The sequence below is a fragment of the Oncorhynchus mykiss genome, chromosome 22 (genome assembly GCF_057628025.1).
Source record: "Oncorhynchus mykiss isolate SJ-2025 chromosome 22, ASM5762802v1, whole genome shotgun sequence".
Taxonomy (NCBI): Eukaryota; Metazoa; Chordata; class Actinopteri; order Salmoniformes; family Salmonidae; genus Oncorhynchus; species Oncorhynchus mykiss.
Window position 1 is genome coordinate 3,599,480 of NC_143043.1, and position 18,416 is coordinate 3,617,895.

Sequence of the window (18,416 nt, forward strand, 5' to 3'; positions counted from 1 at the left end):
AGATACTCCATCCACCTGACAGGTGTGGCATATCAAGAAACTGATTAAACAGCATATCATTACACAGGTGCACCTTGTGCTGGGGACAATAAAGGCCACTCTAAAATGTGCAGTTTTGTCATACATCACAATGCCACAGATGTCCCAAGTTTTGAGGGACAATACAATTGGCATGCTGACTGCAGTAATGTCCAGAGCTGTTGCCAGATAATTGAATGTTCATAAAATTTCTCTACCATAAGCCGTCTGAGACCAGCCTCCCGGACAGCTGATTTGCACAACAGAAATATTGTCAGAAATCGTCTCAGGGAAGCTCATCTGCATGCTTGTGCTCCTCACCAGTGTTTTGACCTGACTGCAGTTCTGCGTCGTAACCGACTTCAGTGGGCGAATGCTCACTTTCGGTGGCTGTCACGTTGGAGAAGTGTGCTCTTCACTGATGAATCCCGGTTTCAACTGTACAGGGCAGATGGCAGAGTGTGGGCGAGCTGTTTGCTGATGTCAACGTTGTGAACAGAGTGCCCCATGTTGGCGGTGTGGTTATGGTATGGGCAGGCATAGGTTACAGACAATGAACCCACTTGTATTTTATCAAAGGCAATTTGAATGCACAGAGACACGGTGACGAGATCATGAGGCCCATTGTCGTGCCATTCGTCCGCCGCCATCATCTCATGTTTCAGCATGATAATGGATGGCCCCATGTCACAAGGATCTGTACACAATTCATGGATGCTAAAAATGTCCCAGTTCTTCCGTGGCCTGCAAAATGACGTGTCACCCCCTGAGCATGTTTGGGATGCTTTGGGTATATGTGAATTTCAGCGTGTTCCAGTTCCTGCCAATATGCAGCAACTTTGCACAGCCCTTGAAGAGGAGTGGGACAACATTCCACAGGCCACAATCAACATCTGGATAACATGTGTGAAATCCTTGATAATGTATGTGATATCAACAGAGATGTGTATTTTCTGGTTGATTTAAATATTGACTGGCTTCATCAAGAAAAAGCTTCAAACTGTAACCAGTACCTACAACCTGGTTCAGGTCATCAGTCAACCTACCAGGGTAGTTAGAAACAGCACAGGAATTAAATCATCAACATGTATTGATCTCATCTTTACCAATGCTACAGAAATGTGCTTGAAAGCAGTATCCAGATCCATCGGATGTAGTGATCACAATATAGTAGCCATATCTAGGAAAACCAAAGTTCCAAAGGCTGGGCTTAATATAGTGAATAAGAGTTCATACAATAAGTTTTGTAGTGATTCATATGTTGTTGATGTAAAGAATATTTGTTGGGTCGTGGTGTGTAATGAAGAGCAAACAAACACATTTATGAAATTGCTGTAAAAACGTTTAAATCCCTGTGGATTGATGAGGAATTTAAACATTTTATGGTTGAGAGGGATGAGGAAAAGGGAATGGCAAATAAGTCTGGCTGCATAATCGATTGGCAAATGTACTGCAAATTGAGAAATTGTGGCTAAACTTAATAAAAATAAAAATAAACTACACTGACATAAAGATAGTAAAAAGCTTTGAAGCACCTTCAATGACATTTTCAGCTCCATCATTCATTGAATCAGATGGCTCATTCATAAAAAAAGACTTATATTGCCAAGTACTTTTATGATTTTTTCATTGGCAAGAAGAGCAAACTTTGGAATGACATGCCAGCAACAAACGCTGCATTACACATCCAACTATATCTGACCAAATTATGAAAGACAGGAATTGTAATTTTGAATTCTGTAAAGTGAGTGTGGAAGAGGTGAAATAATTATTGTCTATCAACAATGGCAAGCCATTGGGGTCTGACGGATGATATTATCACTCCTATTTGCCATATCTTCAATTTAAGCCTACTAGAAAGTGTGTAACGTCAGACCTGGAGGGAGGCAAAAGTCATTCTGCTACCTAAGAATAGTAAAGCCCCCTTTACTGCCTCAAATAGCTGACCAATCAGCCTGTTACCAACCCTTAGTAAAGTTTTTGAAAAAATAGTGTTTGACCAGACTTTCAGGACATTCAACAAGCACAGCACTTAGACAAATTAATGATGATTGGCTAAGAGACATTGATAATAACAAGATTGTGGGGGATGTTTCATTAGACTTCAGTGTGGCTTTTGACATTATCGATCATAGTTTGCTACTCAAATACCCACCCTTTGCCTTGATGACAGCTCTCTCAACCAGCTGATTTTCTTTTTCAACAGTCTTGAAGTAGTTCCCACATATGCTGAGCACTTGTTGGCTGCTTTTCTTTCACTCTGCGGTCCAACTCATCCCAAACCATCTCAATTTGGTTGAGGTCAGGTGATTGTGGAGACCAGGACATCTGATGCAGCACTCCATCACTCTCCTTCTTGGTCAAATAGCCCTTACACAGCCTGGAGATGTGTTGGGTCATTGTCCTGTTGAAAAACAAATGATTGACCCATTAAGCCCAAACCAGATGGAATGGCGTTTCACTGCAGAATGCTGTGCTAGCCATGCTGGTTAAGTGTGCCTTGAATTCTAAATAAATCACAGACAGTGTGACCAGCAAAGGACCATAACACCACATCCACGCTTTACGGTGGGAAATATACATGCGGAGATCATCTGTTCACCCACACCACATCTCAGAAACACTTGGCGGTTGGAACCAAAAATCATCCATTTGGACTCCAGACCAGAGCACAAATTTCCACCGGTCAAATGTCCATTGCTCGAGAGAATGCCAAGATTGTGCAAAGCTGTCATCAAGGCAAAGGGTGGCTATTTGAAGAATCTCAAATATAACATATATTTTGATTTGTTTAACCTCTCTAGGGTATGTGGGACGCTAGCGTCCCATCTGGCCAACATCCAGTGAGATTGCAGAGCGCCAAATTCAAATACAGAAAAGCTCATTATAAAAATTCAGAAAACAAAACATATTTTACATAGGTTTAAAGATGAACTTCTTGTTAATACAACCACGGTGTCAGATTTATAAAATGCTTTTTGGCGAAATCATACCTAGCCCAGAACATACCTAGCCCAGGTCTGACTCCGCTGTAGCTCGGCCACCTTCCACTGCAGATGAGGAAGGCCGTCATAGGCTGATGTGGTGGATTGAGACGCAGCCCAGGCAAACAAAGAGTTATCTCAAGCTTAAACTGACGGATTTTGATGGGGATTTTTTTATTATGTTACTTAGATTGACCCACCGGTGCATCAATCTACTCTAGGGGGAGATTATTAAACAAAAACGGGTCTAAATTGTCCCTAATGACTTCTTGTTGTCAATAGCTAATAAGCTAATAATAGCTAATAAGGCAGAAAGAACTTTTGTTTCTGTGAGTTGAAAAAATTAAAACCCTGAATATTATTTCCCAAGTCACATGAGGTTGACTGATCATCCATCGAGGCCACTGGAGGCTGTATGTGGGAGGAACAGTCAACTGGAGGCTGTATGTGGGAGGAAAGGTCAACTGGAGGCTGTATGTGGGAGGAACAGTCAACTGGAGGCTGTATGTGGGAGGAAAAGTCAACTGGAGGCTGTATGTGGGAGGAACAGTCAACTGGATTCTGTATGTGGGAGGAACAGTCAACTGGAGGCTGTGTGTGGGAGGAACAGTCAACTGGAGGCTGTATGTGGGAGGAACAGTCAACTGGAGGCTGTATGTGGGAGGAACAGTCAACTGGAGGCTGTGTGTAGGAAGATCAGTCAACTGGAGGCTGTGTGGGAGGAACAGTCAACTGGAGGCTGTATGTGGGAAGAACAGTCAACTGGAGGCTGTGTGTGGGAAGAACAGTCAAATGGAGGCTGTGTGTGGGAGGAACAGTCAACTGGAGGCTGTGTGGGGGAAGAACAGTCAACTGGAGGCTGGATGGGGGAAGAACAGTCAACTGGAGGCTGTGTGTGGGAGGAACAGTCAACTGGAGGCTGTATGTGGGAGGAACAGTCAACTGGAGGCTGTATGTGGGAGGAACAGTCAACTGGAGGCTGTGTGTAGGAAGATCAGTCAACTGGAGGCTGTGTGGGAGGAACAGTCAACTGGAGGCTGTATGTGGGAAGAACAGTCAACTGGAGGCTGTGTGTGGGAAGAACAGTCAAATGGAGGCTGTGTGTGGGAGGAACAGTCAACTGGAGGCTGTGTGGGGGAAGAACAGTCAACTGGAGGCTGGATGGGGGAAGAACAGTCAACTGGAGGCTATATTTGGCAAGAACAGTCAAATGGAGGCTGTATGGGGGAGGAACAGTCAACTGGAGGCTGTGTGTAGGAAGATCAGTCAACTGGAGGCTGTATGTGGGAGGAACAGTCAACTGGAGGCTGTATGTGGGAAGAACAGTCAACTGGAGGCTGTGTGTGGGAAGAACAGTCAAATGGAGGCTGTGTGTGGGAAGAACAGTCAACTGGAGGCTGTATGTGGGAAGAACAGTCAACTGGAGGCTGTGTGTAGGAAGAACAGTCAACTGGAGGCTGTGTGTGGGAAGAACAGTCAACTGGAGGCTGTATGTGGGAAGAACAGTCAACTGGAGGCTGTATGTGGGAGGAACAGTCAACTGGAGGCTGTATGGGGGAAGAACAGTCAACTGGAGGATGTATGTGCGAAGAACAGTCAACTGGAGGCTGTATGGGGGAAGAACAGTCAACTGGAGGATGTATGTGCGAAGAACAGTCAACTGGAGGCTGTATGTGGGAGGAACAGTCAACTGGAGGCTGTATTTGGCAAGAACAGTCAACTGGAGGCTGTATGGGGGAATAACAGTCAACTGGAGGATGTATGTGGGATTAACTGTCAACTGGAGGCTGTATGTGGGAAGAACAGTTAACTGGAGTCTGTATGTGGGAGGAACAGTCAACTGGAGGCTGTATGTGGGAGGAACAGTCAACTGGAGGCTGTATGTGGGAGGAACAGTCAACTGGAGGCTGTGTGTAGGAAGATCAGTCAACTGGAGGCTGTGTGGGAGGAACAGTCAACTGGAGGCTGTATGTGGGAAGAACAGTCAACTGGAGGCTGTATGTGGGAGGAACAGTCAACTGGAGGCTTTGGTGGAGGCCGTTGATATTATTTCTGATTGTATTAAAGCCTTTCTGGTATCTGAACTGGTTGTGTTAGGAGATCTAAATCTTGATTGGCTTACACATGCCTCAGATCAGTTTAAGAAAATCTGTCTTGAGTTCAACTTGACCCTGCTGTTAGTGAAACCCATTCGGATTAATGTAAAAATAAATTGATTGCCCTTTTCCTGACTAACCGTCCCCAGAAGTAGTTAGCTAGTGGTGTTTTCGTAAATTATATCAGTGGCCACTGTTCTATTGCTTGCAGAAATTGAAAAACTCTGATAATTATGAATTTATTTATTTTTTACAAAACACAATGGTAAGTTCTGTAACCATCACCAGTAATAAACCGAGGAAAACAGCATCTACTGGTTGAAGTAAAGATGCTGCTGCATATAGATAATATCCCCGTAATCTAAAATAGACATTAAAGTGGCCTGGAAAATGTCCTTCCTTCCTGCACTTGGTCTTGAAGTAACTAGTTCCACAGCCTTTTTTTTGTTTACTCAACTTTTCGGTCCATGTGTTACCTGAACTAAAACAATCGTTGAACTCACAACCTCTTGATTCACAGCATTCCAATATTCCTGCTGCGCCGCCATGTGTTTGCCAATGACAGATTTCAACTGTATATCTAGATTTTGCACTTCAGAGTAAATCTCAGCTCTGTTTTAACTTCTTATGGCTTGGGGGCAGTATTGAGTAGCTTGGATGAATAAGGTGCCCAGAGTAAATTGCTTGCTACTCAGGCCCAGAAACTAAGATATGCATATTATTAGTAGATTTGGATAGATAACACTCTGAAGTTTCTAAAACTGTTTGAATGATGTCTGGGCATCTTATTCATCCAAGCTACTCAATACTGCCCCCAAGCCATAAGAAGTTAAAAGTAAAAAAATATATTTAAAAAATGCTGAAATAAGTTAATTAAATCAATAATGAGAGAATAGTCAGATTAACTGATAATGGATACAGACGAAGCAGGAAAGTCGGATTGCCATGAACCAAGAGGTTGTGAGTTCTTATCCCCGGTGAGGACATGTTGAATAATAATTACGGTATAAATGAACATGCATAATGTAATAATATATGTCAACGTGTGTCAAATATGTAAATTGTAAATGTATGTTAAAAGCACTGTGTGTGCAACTAATTGCACAGCCTTTTTGAGTTAAGATGCCCAAATATTAATTCAAAGTTGAATGAACATATGAGACAAGTTGAACACATCATTTTAAACTGACCACTATTTTTGAGCTAAGTCGGAGCAAAGTTTGGGCCAACATTTTCTTTCGCTAGTTCAGGTAAAAACAGTTCAGTAAAAATAAAAAGGACAGGGAAGTCATACTGAGATTTTAAGGTCTCGTTTATAGATGAGCCCGACACACAGTGTCCTCAGAAAGTATTTACACCACGTTTTCCACATTTTGTTGTAAATTGTCTTAAATTGAGATATTTTGTCACTAAACACACACAATAACCCATAATGTCAGAGTGGATTCATGTTTTTCAATTTTTTTTTTTAAATGTTAAAAAAAACAAGCTGACATTGAATATCCGTTTGAGCATGGTGAAGTTAATTAATTACACTTTGGATGGTGTATCAATACACCCAGTCACTACAAAGATACAGGCGTCCTTCCTAACTCAGTTGCCAGAGAGTTTGTCAGGATAAAATCCTAGAGGAAACCTGGTTCAGTTTGCTTTCCATCAGACACTGAGAGATTAATTCACCTTTCAGCAGGATAATTACCTACAGCAGACCAAATCTAGACTAGAGTTGCTTACCAAGAAGACAGTTATTGTTCGTGAGTGGCCGAGTTAGTTTTCTATGGCAAGACCTGAAAATGGTTGTCTAGCAATGATCAACAACCAATTTAACAGCGGTTGAAGAATTTTGAAAATAATAATGGCCAAATGTTGCACAATCCACGTGTGGAAAGCTCTTAGAGACTTACCCAGAAAGATTCACAACTTTGATCGCTGCCAAAGGGGATTCTAACACAATCCAGATGTAGAAAGCTCTTAGAGACTTACCCAGAAAGACTCACAGCTATAAACGCTGCCAAAGGTGATTCTAACACTATCCAGATGTAGAAAGCTCTTAGAGACTTACCCAGAAAGACTCACAGCTATAAACGCTGCCAAAGGTGATTCTAACACAATCCAGGTGTGGAAAGCTCTTGGAGACTTACCCAGAAAGATTCACCAGTTTAATCGCTGCCTAAGGGGATTCTAACATGTATTAGTGTTGATATATAAGATATATTAGTGTTGTATTATTTTTTTTACGAATGTTATAATATTTCTTCTACACTGACATTTCAGAGTAGTTTGTGTAGATCATTGACAAAAAATGACAATACAATCCATTTTTTTCCCACTTCGTAACACAACAGAATGTGGAAAAAATCAAAGGGTGTGAATACTTTCTGAAGGCAGTGTAAATGCATCAAGCATGTACGATATACAAATTGACAAACCATATAGAGAAAAACAGACACATTTAGCAACATAGAGGTCTCTGATCATTACACTGAACTGACCAAGGGGGACCAGAGCATGTCATTTCAGCTCTGTATGTTGTTCCACATAAAGGGCACAAAAAAAAGAAAAGTAACTTTACCCAACTCTGTGGAGTCCGAAAGGGCGCAGTGTTATCCAAGTCTGATAACGGGTTTGGTTATTTGTAGTTCTAAATTGAAAAAATTATGATAGGTAGATAGGACATTTCTGCATTAGTGCTTTATAGATAAACACAAGAAAATGGTGAGTTTTAAAACCATCCCCAGTAATAAGCTTAAGTGTACAATGGAAAATACAGTCCCAGTGCGCTCAAAAGTGTGATTTTTCTGTATTCTATGTATACTGTACATATCCACACTATGTGTTGAGTAAATAAACAAAAGGTCTGTGGAACAAGTTACTTAATAACAATTTGTTAAAATGACTAGATTTTTACAGTGTGTGTACTGTATATGTTTTTTTGTGAGTGTGAGTGTGTGTGTGTGTATGTGTGTGTGTGTGTCTGAGTGATAATACATGTGTGGGTTTTTGTGTATGCGCGGTGCTTTACTTGGGCAGTACCAGCACCTCAAATTTTCTTCTGCTTGAGCTCCTGTTCCTCTTATAGAATATTAGCTCAAAAGTATTGTGGAGCTCCTGCACCTAAATATAAACAGTACCGGCACCCAACGTCAGTACCGGCACCAGTGGGTGTGTGCGCGCCTCCTGAGTCGGACTAGAAGTCCATTCCGAGTACCTCTTTTCCGTCGGTGATGTTTTGATCTGCCTCCGGAATCAGTTCAATTGCCCTGGGAGGTACGAACTTAGCATCCGATTCGGAAAAAAGGTAATTTTCCTGGTCGTAATGCTGGTGAGCTGCCGTCGCTCTGGTATCAAAAAGTTATTGCTTGCTGTAAGTAATAACACAAAAAAAAATCTGGTCTAGTAATAAAAATAACACATAAAAAACGAAATAATGCAAAGTTGCTTAGGGGCTAGAAGCACAGCTGCAATCCTTGCCAGGACAACAACCTTGAATGTGATCAAGACAAAGGAGCTGATTATAGACTACAGGAAAAGGAGGGACGGGCACGCCCCCATTCACATCGATGGGACTGTTGTAGAGTGGGTCAAGAGTTTCAAGTTCCTTGGTGTACACATCACCAACCAACTATCATGCTCCAAACACACCAAGACAGTCGTGAAGAGGTCACGACAATGCCTAGTCCCCCTTTAGGAGACTGAAAAGATTTGCCATGGGTCCTCAGATCCTCAAAAAGTTCTACAGTTGCACCATTGAGAGCATCCTGACTGGATGCATCACCACCTGGTATGGCAACTGCTCAGCATCCGAATGCAAGGTGCTAATGTACAACCCAGTACATTACTGGGGCTAAGCTTCCTGCTATCCAGGACCTCTATACCAGGCGGTGTCAGAGGAAGGCCTTAAAAATTGTCAAAGACTTCAGCCATCATTGTTATAGACTGTTCTCTCTGCTATCGCACGGCAAGCGGTACCGGAGCGCCAAGTCTAGGTCTAAAAGGCTCCTTAACAGCTGCTACCCCCAAGCCATAAGACTGCTGAACAATGAATCAAATGGCTACCCAGACTATTTGCATTCCCCCCTTTCTTTTTAGGTGAAATAAAGTGCTTATGTTTCTAGCTCCAACAGTGCTGTAATACCTCACAATAAAAAACACACACAAATCCCAAAAATAAAATGAAAATAATTAAGAAATATCATAATGAGCAATGTCAGAGTCCGGAATATAAATATATATACATATAGCCTATATGATTGTGTGTATAGACCTTATGGACAGTGTCACGCCCTGACCTTAGAGATCCTTATTATTTTCTATGTTTGGTTAGGTCAGGGTGTGACTCGGGTGGGAAATTCTATGTCTTCTGTTTCTTTGTTTTTGGCCGAGTGTGGTTCCCAATCAGAGGCAGCTGTCATTGTCTCCTATTGGGGATCATACTTAGGCACTCCTTTTTCCCACCATTAGGTTGTGGGATCTTGTTTTCTGTTTAGCCTGACAGAACTGTGCGCTTTAGTTTCCGCTTTTGTTATTTTGTTTGTGTTTTTTGAATAAAAAAATCATGAACACTTTCCACACTGCGCTTTGGTCTACTCGTCCACCAACGAGAGCCATTACAGACAGCATATGAATAGAAAAGGTGTGTACAGCAATAGTTATATAGGATGAGCCGTTACAGTTACTAGTTACCTGTCCAAAAATGTAATCAGTAACGTAACTTTTGGATTACCTAAACTCGGTAACATAATCAAATTACTTTCAGTTACTTACAGATTACTTTCACCTTAGATTTGAGTAAGTCATTTCAGGCAAAATTTTAAAAAAAGGGGCGGATCTTGCAGTTGCAGGTTAGTAGCTTGCTCAGCCTCAAAGTCATAAAATCTGATTTTAAACCCATCCTTAACCTTAAGCAAACTGCTAACACTATGCCTAAATACAACCTTAAATAACCCTAACCTTAACCACCCTGCTAACCCTAATGCCGAACCCTAACCTTAAATTAGACCAAAAAGCACATTTTTGTTTTCATAAACATTTTAATATATCTAATTTTGACTTTGCAGAAATAGCTCAGTTCTGCCAAAACACATCCCATTAAAGTCAACGTGCTTAAGAGGAACGAGAAGAAGACACAAATGAATTATATTGCAGGATAAATAAATGTCAGAGATTAGACAGCTGGCCATAAATGGATGTTGTATTGTACTTTATGGGTTGGTTATGTAGGCTTCTTCTAACTCACAGTTTTCTACTATAGATAATAATACAATTAAATAAAAAACAACAGTCTGTCAGATTTTCAGTCATTCCAATTTTAATACACCTTGATCTACAAAAATAGGATTTAGAAGGAAATATGGAAGTATAGATTAGTCAAATTGTTTAACCTGAGCATGACCCCAAAACTAAGGACTAATTAGCCTACTCTGTTGTTAATGATTTAGTTGTCATGGACGCCTGATTGGGCTCATTGATTCGAGTTGAAAAATAAATGCTGCGCTTATGGAATGGCATGCTTTGAGCACTACCGAAAAGTGCTATTTGCATGTGAAAAATGTTTTCCATATGCTGCATTTGCTACAGATCTAGTATTTATGTTTTTGTTGGTGACACCTTCATATCTCAATCATTTCTAGCTGTTTGTCTATCAAAATTGTGTGAGCTTGAACATATGTCTGTTAGGCCAAGCCTTTTTTTGAATCAGAACAAATTAGATTGAGCGGTAAAAGCCCCACTCGTGGTGTTCTTAAATTCAACTTATTTTTGACAGTATGCAGCACAATACCACGCCGGAGTGGTATAAACTTTTATTTCATAGGCTGTGCAGCTATGCAGCTGTTGCAAGAGTGCATTTTTCACTGGCTGTCCACGCTCTTGGACGTATTCAATACGCCAATTCTACTGCAAAACTTTTTTTACCCCATTTTCATGGTATCCAATTGATTTTTTTTAGTAGCTACTATCTTGTCTCATCGCTACAACTCCCGTACGCCAAGCCGCACTGCTTCTTAACACAGCGTGCATCCAACCCGGAAGCCAGCCTCACCAATGTGTCGGGGGAAACACCACATGGGTTGGATGCGCACTGTGTTAAGACCTTGGTTAGCGCGCACTGCGTCCGGCCCGCCACAGGAGTCGCTGGTGCGCGATGAGACAAGGATATCCCTACCGGCCAACCCCCTCCCTAACCCGGGTGACACTAGGACAATTGTGCATCGCCCCACGGACCTCCCGGTCGGGGCCCGGTTACAACAGAGCCTGGGCGCGAACCCAGAGTTTCTGATGGCACAGCTGGCGCTGCAGTACAGCACCTTTAACCACTGCGCCACCCGGGAGGCCTGCAAAACGTTTCTTAAATGGGAGTCAACAGAACGAAACGGGGAGGGACCTACCTGAATTTGTCCAATAGAAACTCTCATTTTGCTCAGTTTTCTCAGTTTACTTCTGTTTGGTTCTTAAACGGTAATGAATACACCCCATGTTGCAGAAGCAATGATTGATAGACAGCTTAAACTTCTTCAATTCAACCATTATTGGCTTTACATACACACATACATTTGTGAACAGCCATCCACAACAACTACAATTCGTAAGGCGCAAATAGCTAAATGAGAGAGCAGCAGTGTGATCATTGTGCTATGTAGCCTAATGGGCCTATGTGATATCTGTATTGCCCGTAGGTTACACCACTGCTGTAGGCATTACCTCTTAAGAGTTTATTCAAGTTGGATAATCTTTGGATGCTGACAACAGTCACATCACTGGAAGTATCCTACAAAAGCCTATTCCTGCTGTTATCCTGTGATCCATCAAACGCATTTAGCGTGTCGTCATTGTGTCTCTGACTTGTGGTCAGACTCGCACAGGAAGAAAAAACGTAAACTTTGCTGCCTTTTTTCAATGCTGATGTCACGTGTGCTCACTCTCTGGCCTCTAGGTCACCCGGCTGCTTGTCATGGCGCACACCTGTCACCATCGTTACGTGTATTATGACACTCACCTGGACTCCATCATCTCCTTGACTACCTTCCCTACATATGTCACTCCCTTTGGTTCCTTCCCCAGGCGTCATTGTTTCTGTTTCAGTTGCCTGTCTGTGCATTGTTCGTGTTTCTTGTTTTGTGTTATGTTTTCATTTATTTATTAAAACACTCACACCCTGAACTTGCTTCCCGACTCTCAGCGCACATCGTTACAGATGATTTGAATGTCATTGAGAAAACAGAATGGTGTAAAATAATTATTTGGCCTTTTTGAATTTAAAAGTAATCCTTTAAGCAATCGACTAGTTATTCAAAAGGTATCTGTAATCTGACTACCATGTCTTTGAGAAAACAGAAAGGTATCTGTAATCTTCAAAAGGTATCTGTAATCTGATTACAATGTCTTTGAGAAAACAGAAAGGTATCTGTAATCTTCCAAAGGTATCTGTAATCTGACTACAATGTCTTTGAGAAAACAGAAAGGTATCTGTAATCTTCCAAAGGTATCTGTAATCTGACTACCATGTCTTTGAGAAAACAGAAAGGTATCTGTAATCTTCCAAAGGTATCTGTAATCTGATTACAATGTCTTTGAGAAAACAGAAAGGTATCTGTAATCTTCAAAAGGTATCTGTAATCTGACTACAATGTCTTTGAGAAAACAGAAAGGTATCTGTAATCTTCCAAAGGTATCTGTAATCTGATTACAATGTCTTTGAGAAAACAGAAAGGTATCTGTAATCTGACTATAATGTCTTTGAGAAAACAGAAAGGTATCTGTAATCTTCCAAAGGTATCTGTAATCTGATTACAATGTCTTTGAGAAAACAGAAAGGTATCTGTAATCTTCCAAAGGTATCTGTAATCTGACTACAATGTCTTTGAGAAAACAGAAAGATATCTGTAATCTTCCAAAGGTATCTGTAATCTGACTACAATGTCTTTGAGAAAACAGAAGGGTATCTGTAATCTGACTATAATGTCTTTGAGAAAACAGAAAGGTATCTGTAATCTTCAAAAGGTATCTGTAATCTGACTACAATGTCTTTGAGAAAACAGAAAGGTATCTGTAATCTTCAAAAGGTATCTGTAATCTGACTACAATGTCTTTGAGAAAACAGAAAGGTATCTGTAATCTTCAAAAGGTATCTGTAATCTTATTACAATGTCTTTGAGAAAACAGAAAGGTATCTGTAATCTGATTACAATGTCTTTGAGAAAACAGAAAGGTATCTGTAATCTGACTATAATGTCTTTGAGAAAACAGAAAGGTATCTGTAATCTGATTACAATGTCTTTGAGAAAACAGAAAGGTATCTGTAATCTTCAAAAGGTATCTGTAATCTGACTACCATGTCTTTGAGAAAACAGAAAGGTATCTGTAATCTGACTACAATATCTTTGCTGGTAACGTAACGGATTGCATTTACAGTTTTTTTTTTGTAATCCGGTACTCCTCAACCCCGTATACAGTGTAAACAAGTTCAAATATATACCAGTGTACATTTTCCACTGTTATAGGCATTTGGGTTTTGCTCGATATTGTTCGTTTTCGTTTTGGATTATAGAGGTTGGTCCTGTTTGGGTATGGCTTGCCCGGATTGGAAACATCCTTGTTGGTCAGGATGTGTTGCACCTGTAGTCTCCTTAGTCAGTCATTAGGACCCATATTTCTTGTTGCTTGCAACTTTCAGTGGACATAGGTGTCTTTGAGAACCCCTTCGAAACCCCTGCCTGTTTTGTTTTGGTTGTTGTTAGTTACTCTTTGTTAGTTCCCCCTGCTGTTTGAGAGACAGTTTTTTGGTTTCTTGTTGGGGAGCGTAACATTCACACACAGCTTCATTTATCTGGCAACACTTTACTCTAGGTGTCCTTTCTATGCATTCATAAAGACTATATAACATGCCGTTGCTAATAATGAATAACTTTCAATAACTGTTAACAAAGGCTTATGATGAATGTTATAATGTGCTATGTAGCTGTTATAAAGGTTCTGTGAATGTGGAAGGACACCTACAGTAAAGTGTAACCTTGTTGGTAACAGATGACTAATAAATACAATGGATAGTTTGCATCTATGGATTGTATACATTACTATTAAAATGTTCTACAGGATTATTCATGCACCTACTGTTGTGGATTTACTTCTTAAAACATTGTAATAGTTATGCTTTAAAATGGGGCCTTTCATGTAGCCACCACGTTCAGAGAGTCCTGTCTATTGACAGCAGCAGGCTAGCAGTTGACAGCGGTATGTCCTAGATAGTTAAGTTGAGATAAACAGTGTTATGAAATGCCTCCGGACAGACAGAACAATGTGTCTTAGAGGCCTGGGATTTGTTAAGTATAGGGTGCATGGGGGGACACACTGAACCACCAGCATTGGCCTTAAGAGGCCTGGGACAGATGATTGCCCATATGATGTTTTTTCCACCATCACAAAAGGAGATTTAGGAGAGATATGGGGGAGCCAAGAGAGCTGTGTTCCTGTGGGAGGGATAGAAACCAGGAAGGAGAAAGAGACAAACGCCAGGCGAGAGAGAGAGAGGTGGAGAAAGAGAGGGAGAGAGAGAGAAAGATGGGGGTGGAAATAGTCAGGAGAAAGAGAGAAGGGCCAGAAGAGAGAAAATGAGAGATGAGCACAGTAAGAGAGAGAGAAACACTTTGAGAGAGAAAGTAATAAATGCCAGTAGAGAGAGAAGAGACCAAACGTTCCCAATCATTTCCTCTCGGTCTATGACATCATAGTTACGGCAGATGAATCATTATTTTACTTGACAGCTTCCATGAGCGAGAGGATATGACTATGTTCACATACTTCACCCTCTCCAATCTAGTAAATATCAGTGCATACATATGTCTGTTTCGTCATCATATCTCTGTCATACATCATAATCTATGTATTTATGTTACCTTTGAATGAAAGATTGAAACAAGTCCTTCTGAGATTGAGGCTGTTAATATGGACGCTGTAGTACATATAGACAAGCTAGTTCCAATACTTACTTACTTAGTCCTCTTCATCATTTATGGGACATCGTTTTCTGCCACAGGAATCGGTCTTTGGCCACAGCTTGTGTAGTAGTTCCAGTGAGCTATATGAATAGCTGTGTAATCATGACACATGTAGATCATATATAGAACATGGCTCTTTTGTGTTTATTTTCCTCCCTCAATCCCCCAAAGGTCAATAGTGTGTGTCTCTTGGCAGGTTGAAGTGATATGCATACAAAAGGGAAGACCATGACTAATACAGATGGTGGATCAATAATCAGATATTTGTCTCCTCTTTTCCTCTTTAGTCCCCCAAAGTACACAGCTACCCCACGATGGACACCGTCCCCCTCCTGCTGAGCAAAGTCAAACCTGAACCTCCTGAGGACCTGCTCTCCCATGACCCCCACTTCCAGACACAGACCGAGCCTGTCGACCTGTCAATCAACAAGCCCCGCCCCTCACCCCCGTCCTTCACCTCCACGGCTTCTCCTGTCACTTCCGCTTTCTCGCCGCCCTCCATTTCTTCTTCATCATTGTCATTCTCCTCTCTGTCTGTCATCACCTCCGCCTCGTCCGTGCTCACGCCCGGGCCCCTGGTAGCCCCTGGAGCTGCTGTCCGGGGTCATCATCATCATCATCAACAGCAGTTTTTGCACATCATGCACCCCGTGCCACCACCTCCCTCAAGCCCCCTGAACCTTGGAGGGGTACAGGGCGGGGGAGGAGTAGGGGGTAAGATGGGGGGCCACCAAGTGCATCGTATCCCTGTGGTGGTGCAGTCGCTACCCCTCATGCACACCACGTCCGTGCGCTCACCCTCCAGCCTCCACAACAATGCCATCATGCTACCTCTGCTGGACGACCACAAGAGCCACCATGGCAAAGGTGAGACAAAGAGCGTGCTCTCTCTCTCTCTAATCTGTCACTCTCTTTATCTATATCTCTTTATTATTATCTATCTCGTCATCTTGAAGAGTCGGGTGAGACGAGGCAGAAGACTACCTAATTTTCTTCAGTCTTCTCCCTCGCTCTTCTCTTTTCACTCTGTACTGGAATGTACAGTATATGGCAAACGTGGGACAAGTACCGTGCCATGTAGTGTAGTTACTGTACACTGTGTCACAACAGTGTCATTACTCTTTAGTTGCATGTACCCGAACTCAACAGCCTGACATTCACATCATACTAACATCATACTAAACATCTTCCTGCCTTCTCATCCCAATGCCATAGTTGGAGTTACTTGGGATAAAGTTAGCCACCCCTACATAGTTATGCCTTCTCCTCCCTTCTGTCTCAACAGACAAGGTCTACAATACAGTGTGAGAACACTTCAGGTCAGACATAAAAAGAGACAGGAGACAGAGAAAGACAACACCGTCCGGTGTATTGACAGACTATGCTAAAGATGGTCCCCAGGAGATAACGCACTCCTTTTGAGAGGAGATGAGATTTAGAGGATGAAAAGCTTTCCGTCTGTAAGTGTGAGGATTTTTCTCCTCGGCCGTCCTATTGCCTCCAGTCAAGGTAACGAGGACCAGGCAGGCTGCCATATTTCTCTCCCCTAATCTAAAGCACGCATCTGGGTCTGGGTTATACTTAGATTTGAGAGAGAGAGAGAGAGAGAGAGACAGACAGACCGAGAGACAGACCAAGAGACAGACCGAGAGACGAGTGTGCGTGTGCGTATAATAAATCATAATAATTGTACTTGTGCATTTGCTCTGTATGTGAATGTTTGCATGCTTGTATGTGTGTGTGCGCTCTGACTGATCCTTCTGTTTTGGAGCAGGCAGGTTTGCTAAAGGGTGTGGTTTTATAGTCAGCGTGTGTAAACCACTAGTGACTTTGGGTGTTTCTGTCAAGTCGACTGGAGGCTGTACACTTGGGAGCAGTTTGTTGTAAAAGAACATTGTTTATCTGAGGTTGCTGTCCGTCACTCCCTGGCAGATTGACACACACACACCCACTCATTGGGTAGGCGTGAGGGTCCACTGAGACGGGCGCTTTAAACGCTGGGTGTCTGCATTCTGGGAGAGGAGAGAGGACAAAAGAGAGGAAAAACAAGGCTTGCGTAATAGGGTGGAGACCAGTATTAAAGATGGTTGGCAGTGTACATTGAGAGCACAGACACACACACACACACACACACACACACACACACACACACACACACACACACACACACACACACAGCAACACCATCAGCTCCACCCAGTGTGTGAGTAGAGAGCAGGGGAATCGGGGTCAGCCCTGGGGTGGGGCAGACACAGTCACTGTGGTGAAACAGCCAGAACATGAGGCACTCAGAGCATTGCATTGTACTGTACTGTACAGTTACTGTGTGTGTGCGCGTGTGTGTGTACATGTGTTTAATGGGTGGTATAGCGTAAGACGTTACAAAAATAACATGGCAATGAACTGTAGAGTCATTGGGTTTGGCAGTACTGCAATGATATCCAAACAAATGGTTTCTCTGGTTGGAAAAGCACTGCAGAGCGAGCCAAAGTACTGTACCATCCTTTCACTGTAGTGGAATGCACACTAATATGCTTCTTGTATGATTACATGAACTGTCCCCTCATATGACACATTAGTGTTCTTCTTCTATGGCGAATCACTCTCCTTTCTTATTGTGCTGACAGACAGATTTGAAACAGTGGGAGATAGATGAGGAGGAGACACAGAGAGAAGGGAACGCTCAGGATTGAACCCCAGTCTCCTGCGGCGTGGCACATACGTGCATGGAGCCAGGAGTGTTAACACTGGACCACAGCTCCACACTGTGCTTCTTTGTAGGATGTGCCATTTGTTCCTTATGTATTGATAACTGGCAATCATACTGTGTTGCAGACCAGTAAGAATCCCTGTCACTATATTGGTCTCATAATGTCTCCTTGGGAATTGCTTTTGCTGTATGCATCATCTGTACTGGACTGTAATGAAGTGTAGGATCAATAGAATTATGAAAGAACAGCTCTCTTCTCTCCCATTCTCTTTTTTTACTCTCTCTCTCTCTCTCACACGGACACGGCCCTACCGCCCACCCACCCCCCATACACACACTCACTCAGGTTGGCCATTCCTCTTTCAGAGAGAGGGGCATGTGCCCTTCCTCTCTCTTATCTGTCTCCGGGAGCAGGTTTCCATGGAAACTAGGCTTGACTGGAAACAACAGGCAAGAAAGAGAGAGAAAGAAAGAAACGCGCCAAGGCTCTTCTCACCTCTCCACCATGTACTCCTCTTTTGTGTCCCCTTCCCTCACTCCAAATACACGTTTTCCAACTAACGTTTCTACTAATCAGCCTGTATAATTAGGGGTTTTGCTGAGAATATAGATGCTC

At 42.3% G+C, this 18,416-nt stretch overlaps 1 protein-coding gene across 3 annotated transcripts in view; it reads left to right on the forward strand.

The window, feature by feature from the left end:
* klf12b (KLF transcription factor 12b) overlaps positions 1 to 18,416 on the forward strand; it is a 163,293-nt gene that overhangs the window by 74,685 nt on the left and 70,192 nt on the right. For all 3 annotated transcript variants that reach the window (XM_021578620.3, XM_021578618.3, XM_090215165.1), the window contains exon 3: positions 15,378 to 15,957. In XM_021578620.3, coding sequence (XP_021434295.2) covers positions 15,378 to 15,957 — 580 coding nt within the window. The remainder of the gene's footprint in view (positions 1 to 15,377; positions 15,958 to 18,416) is intronic.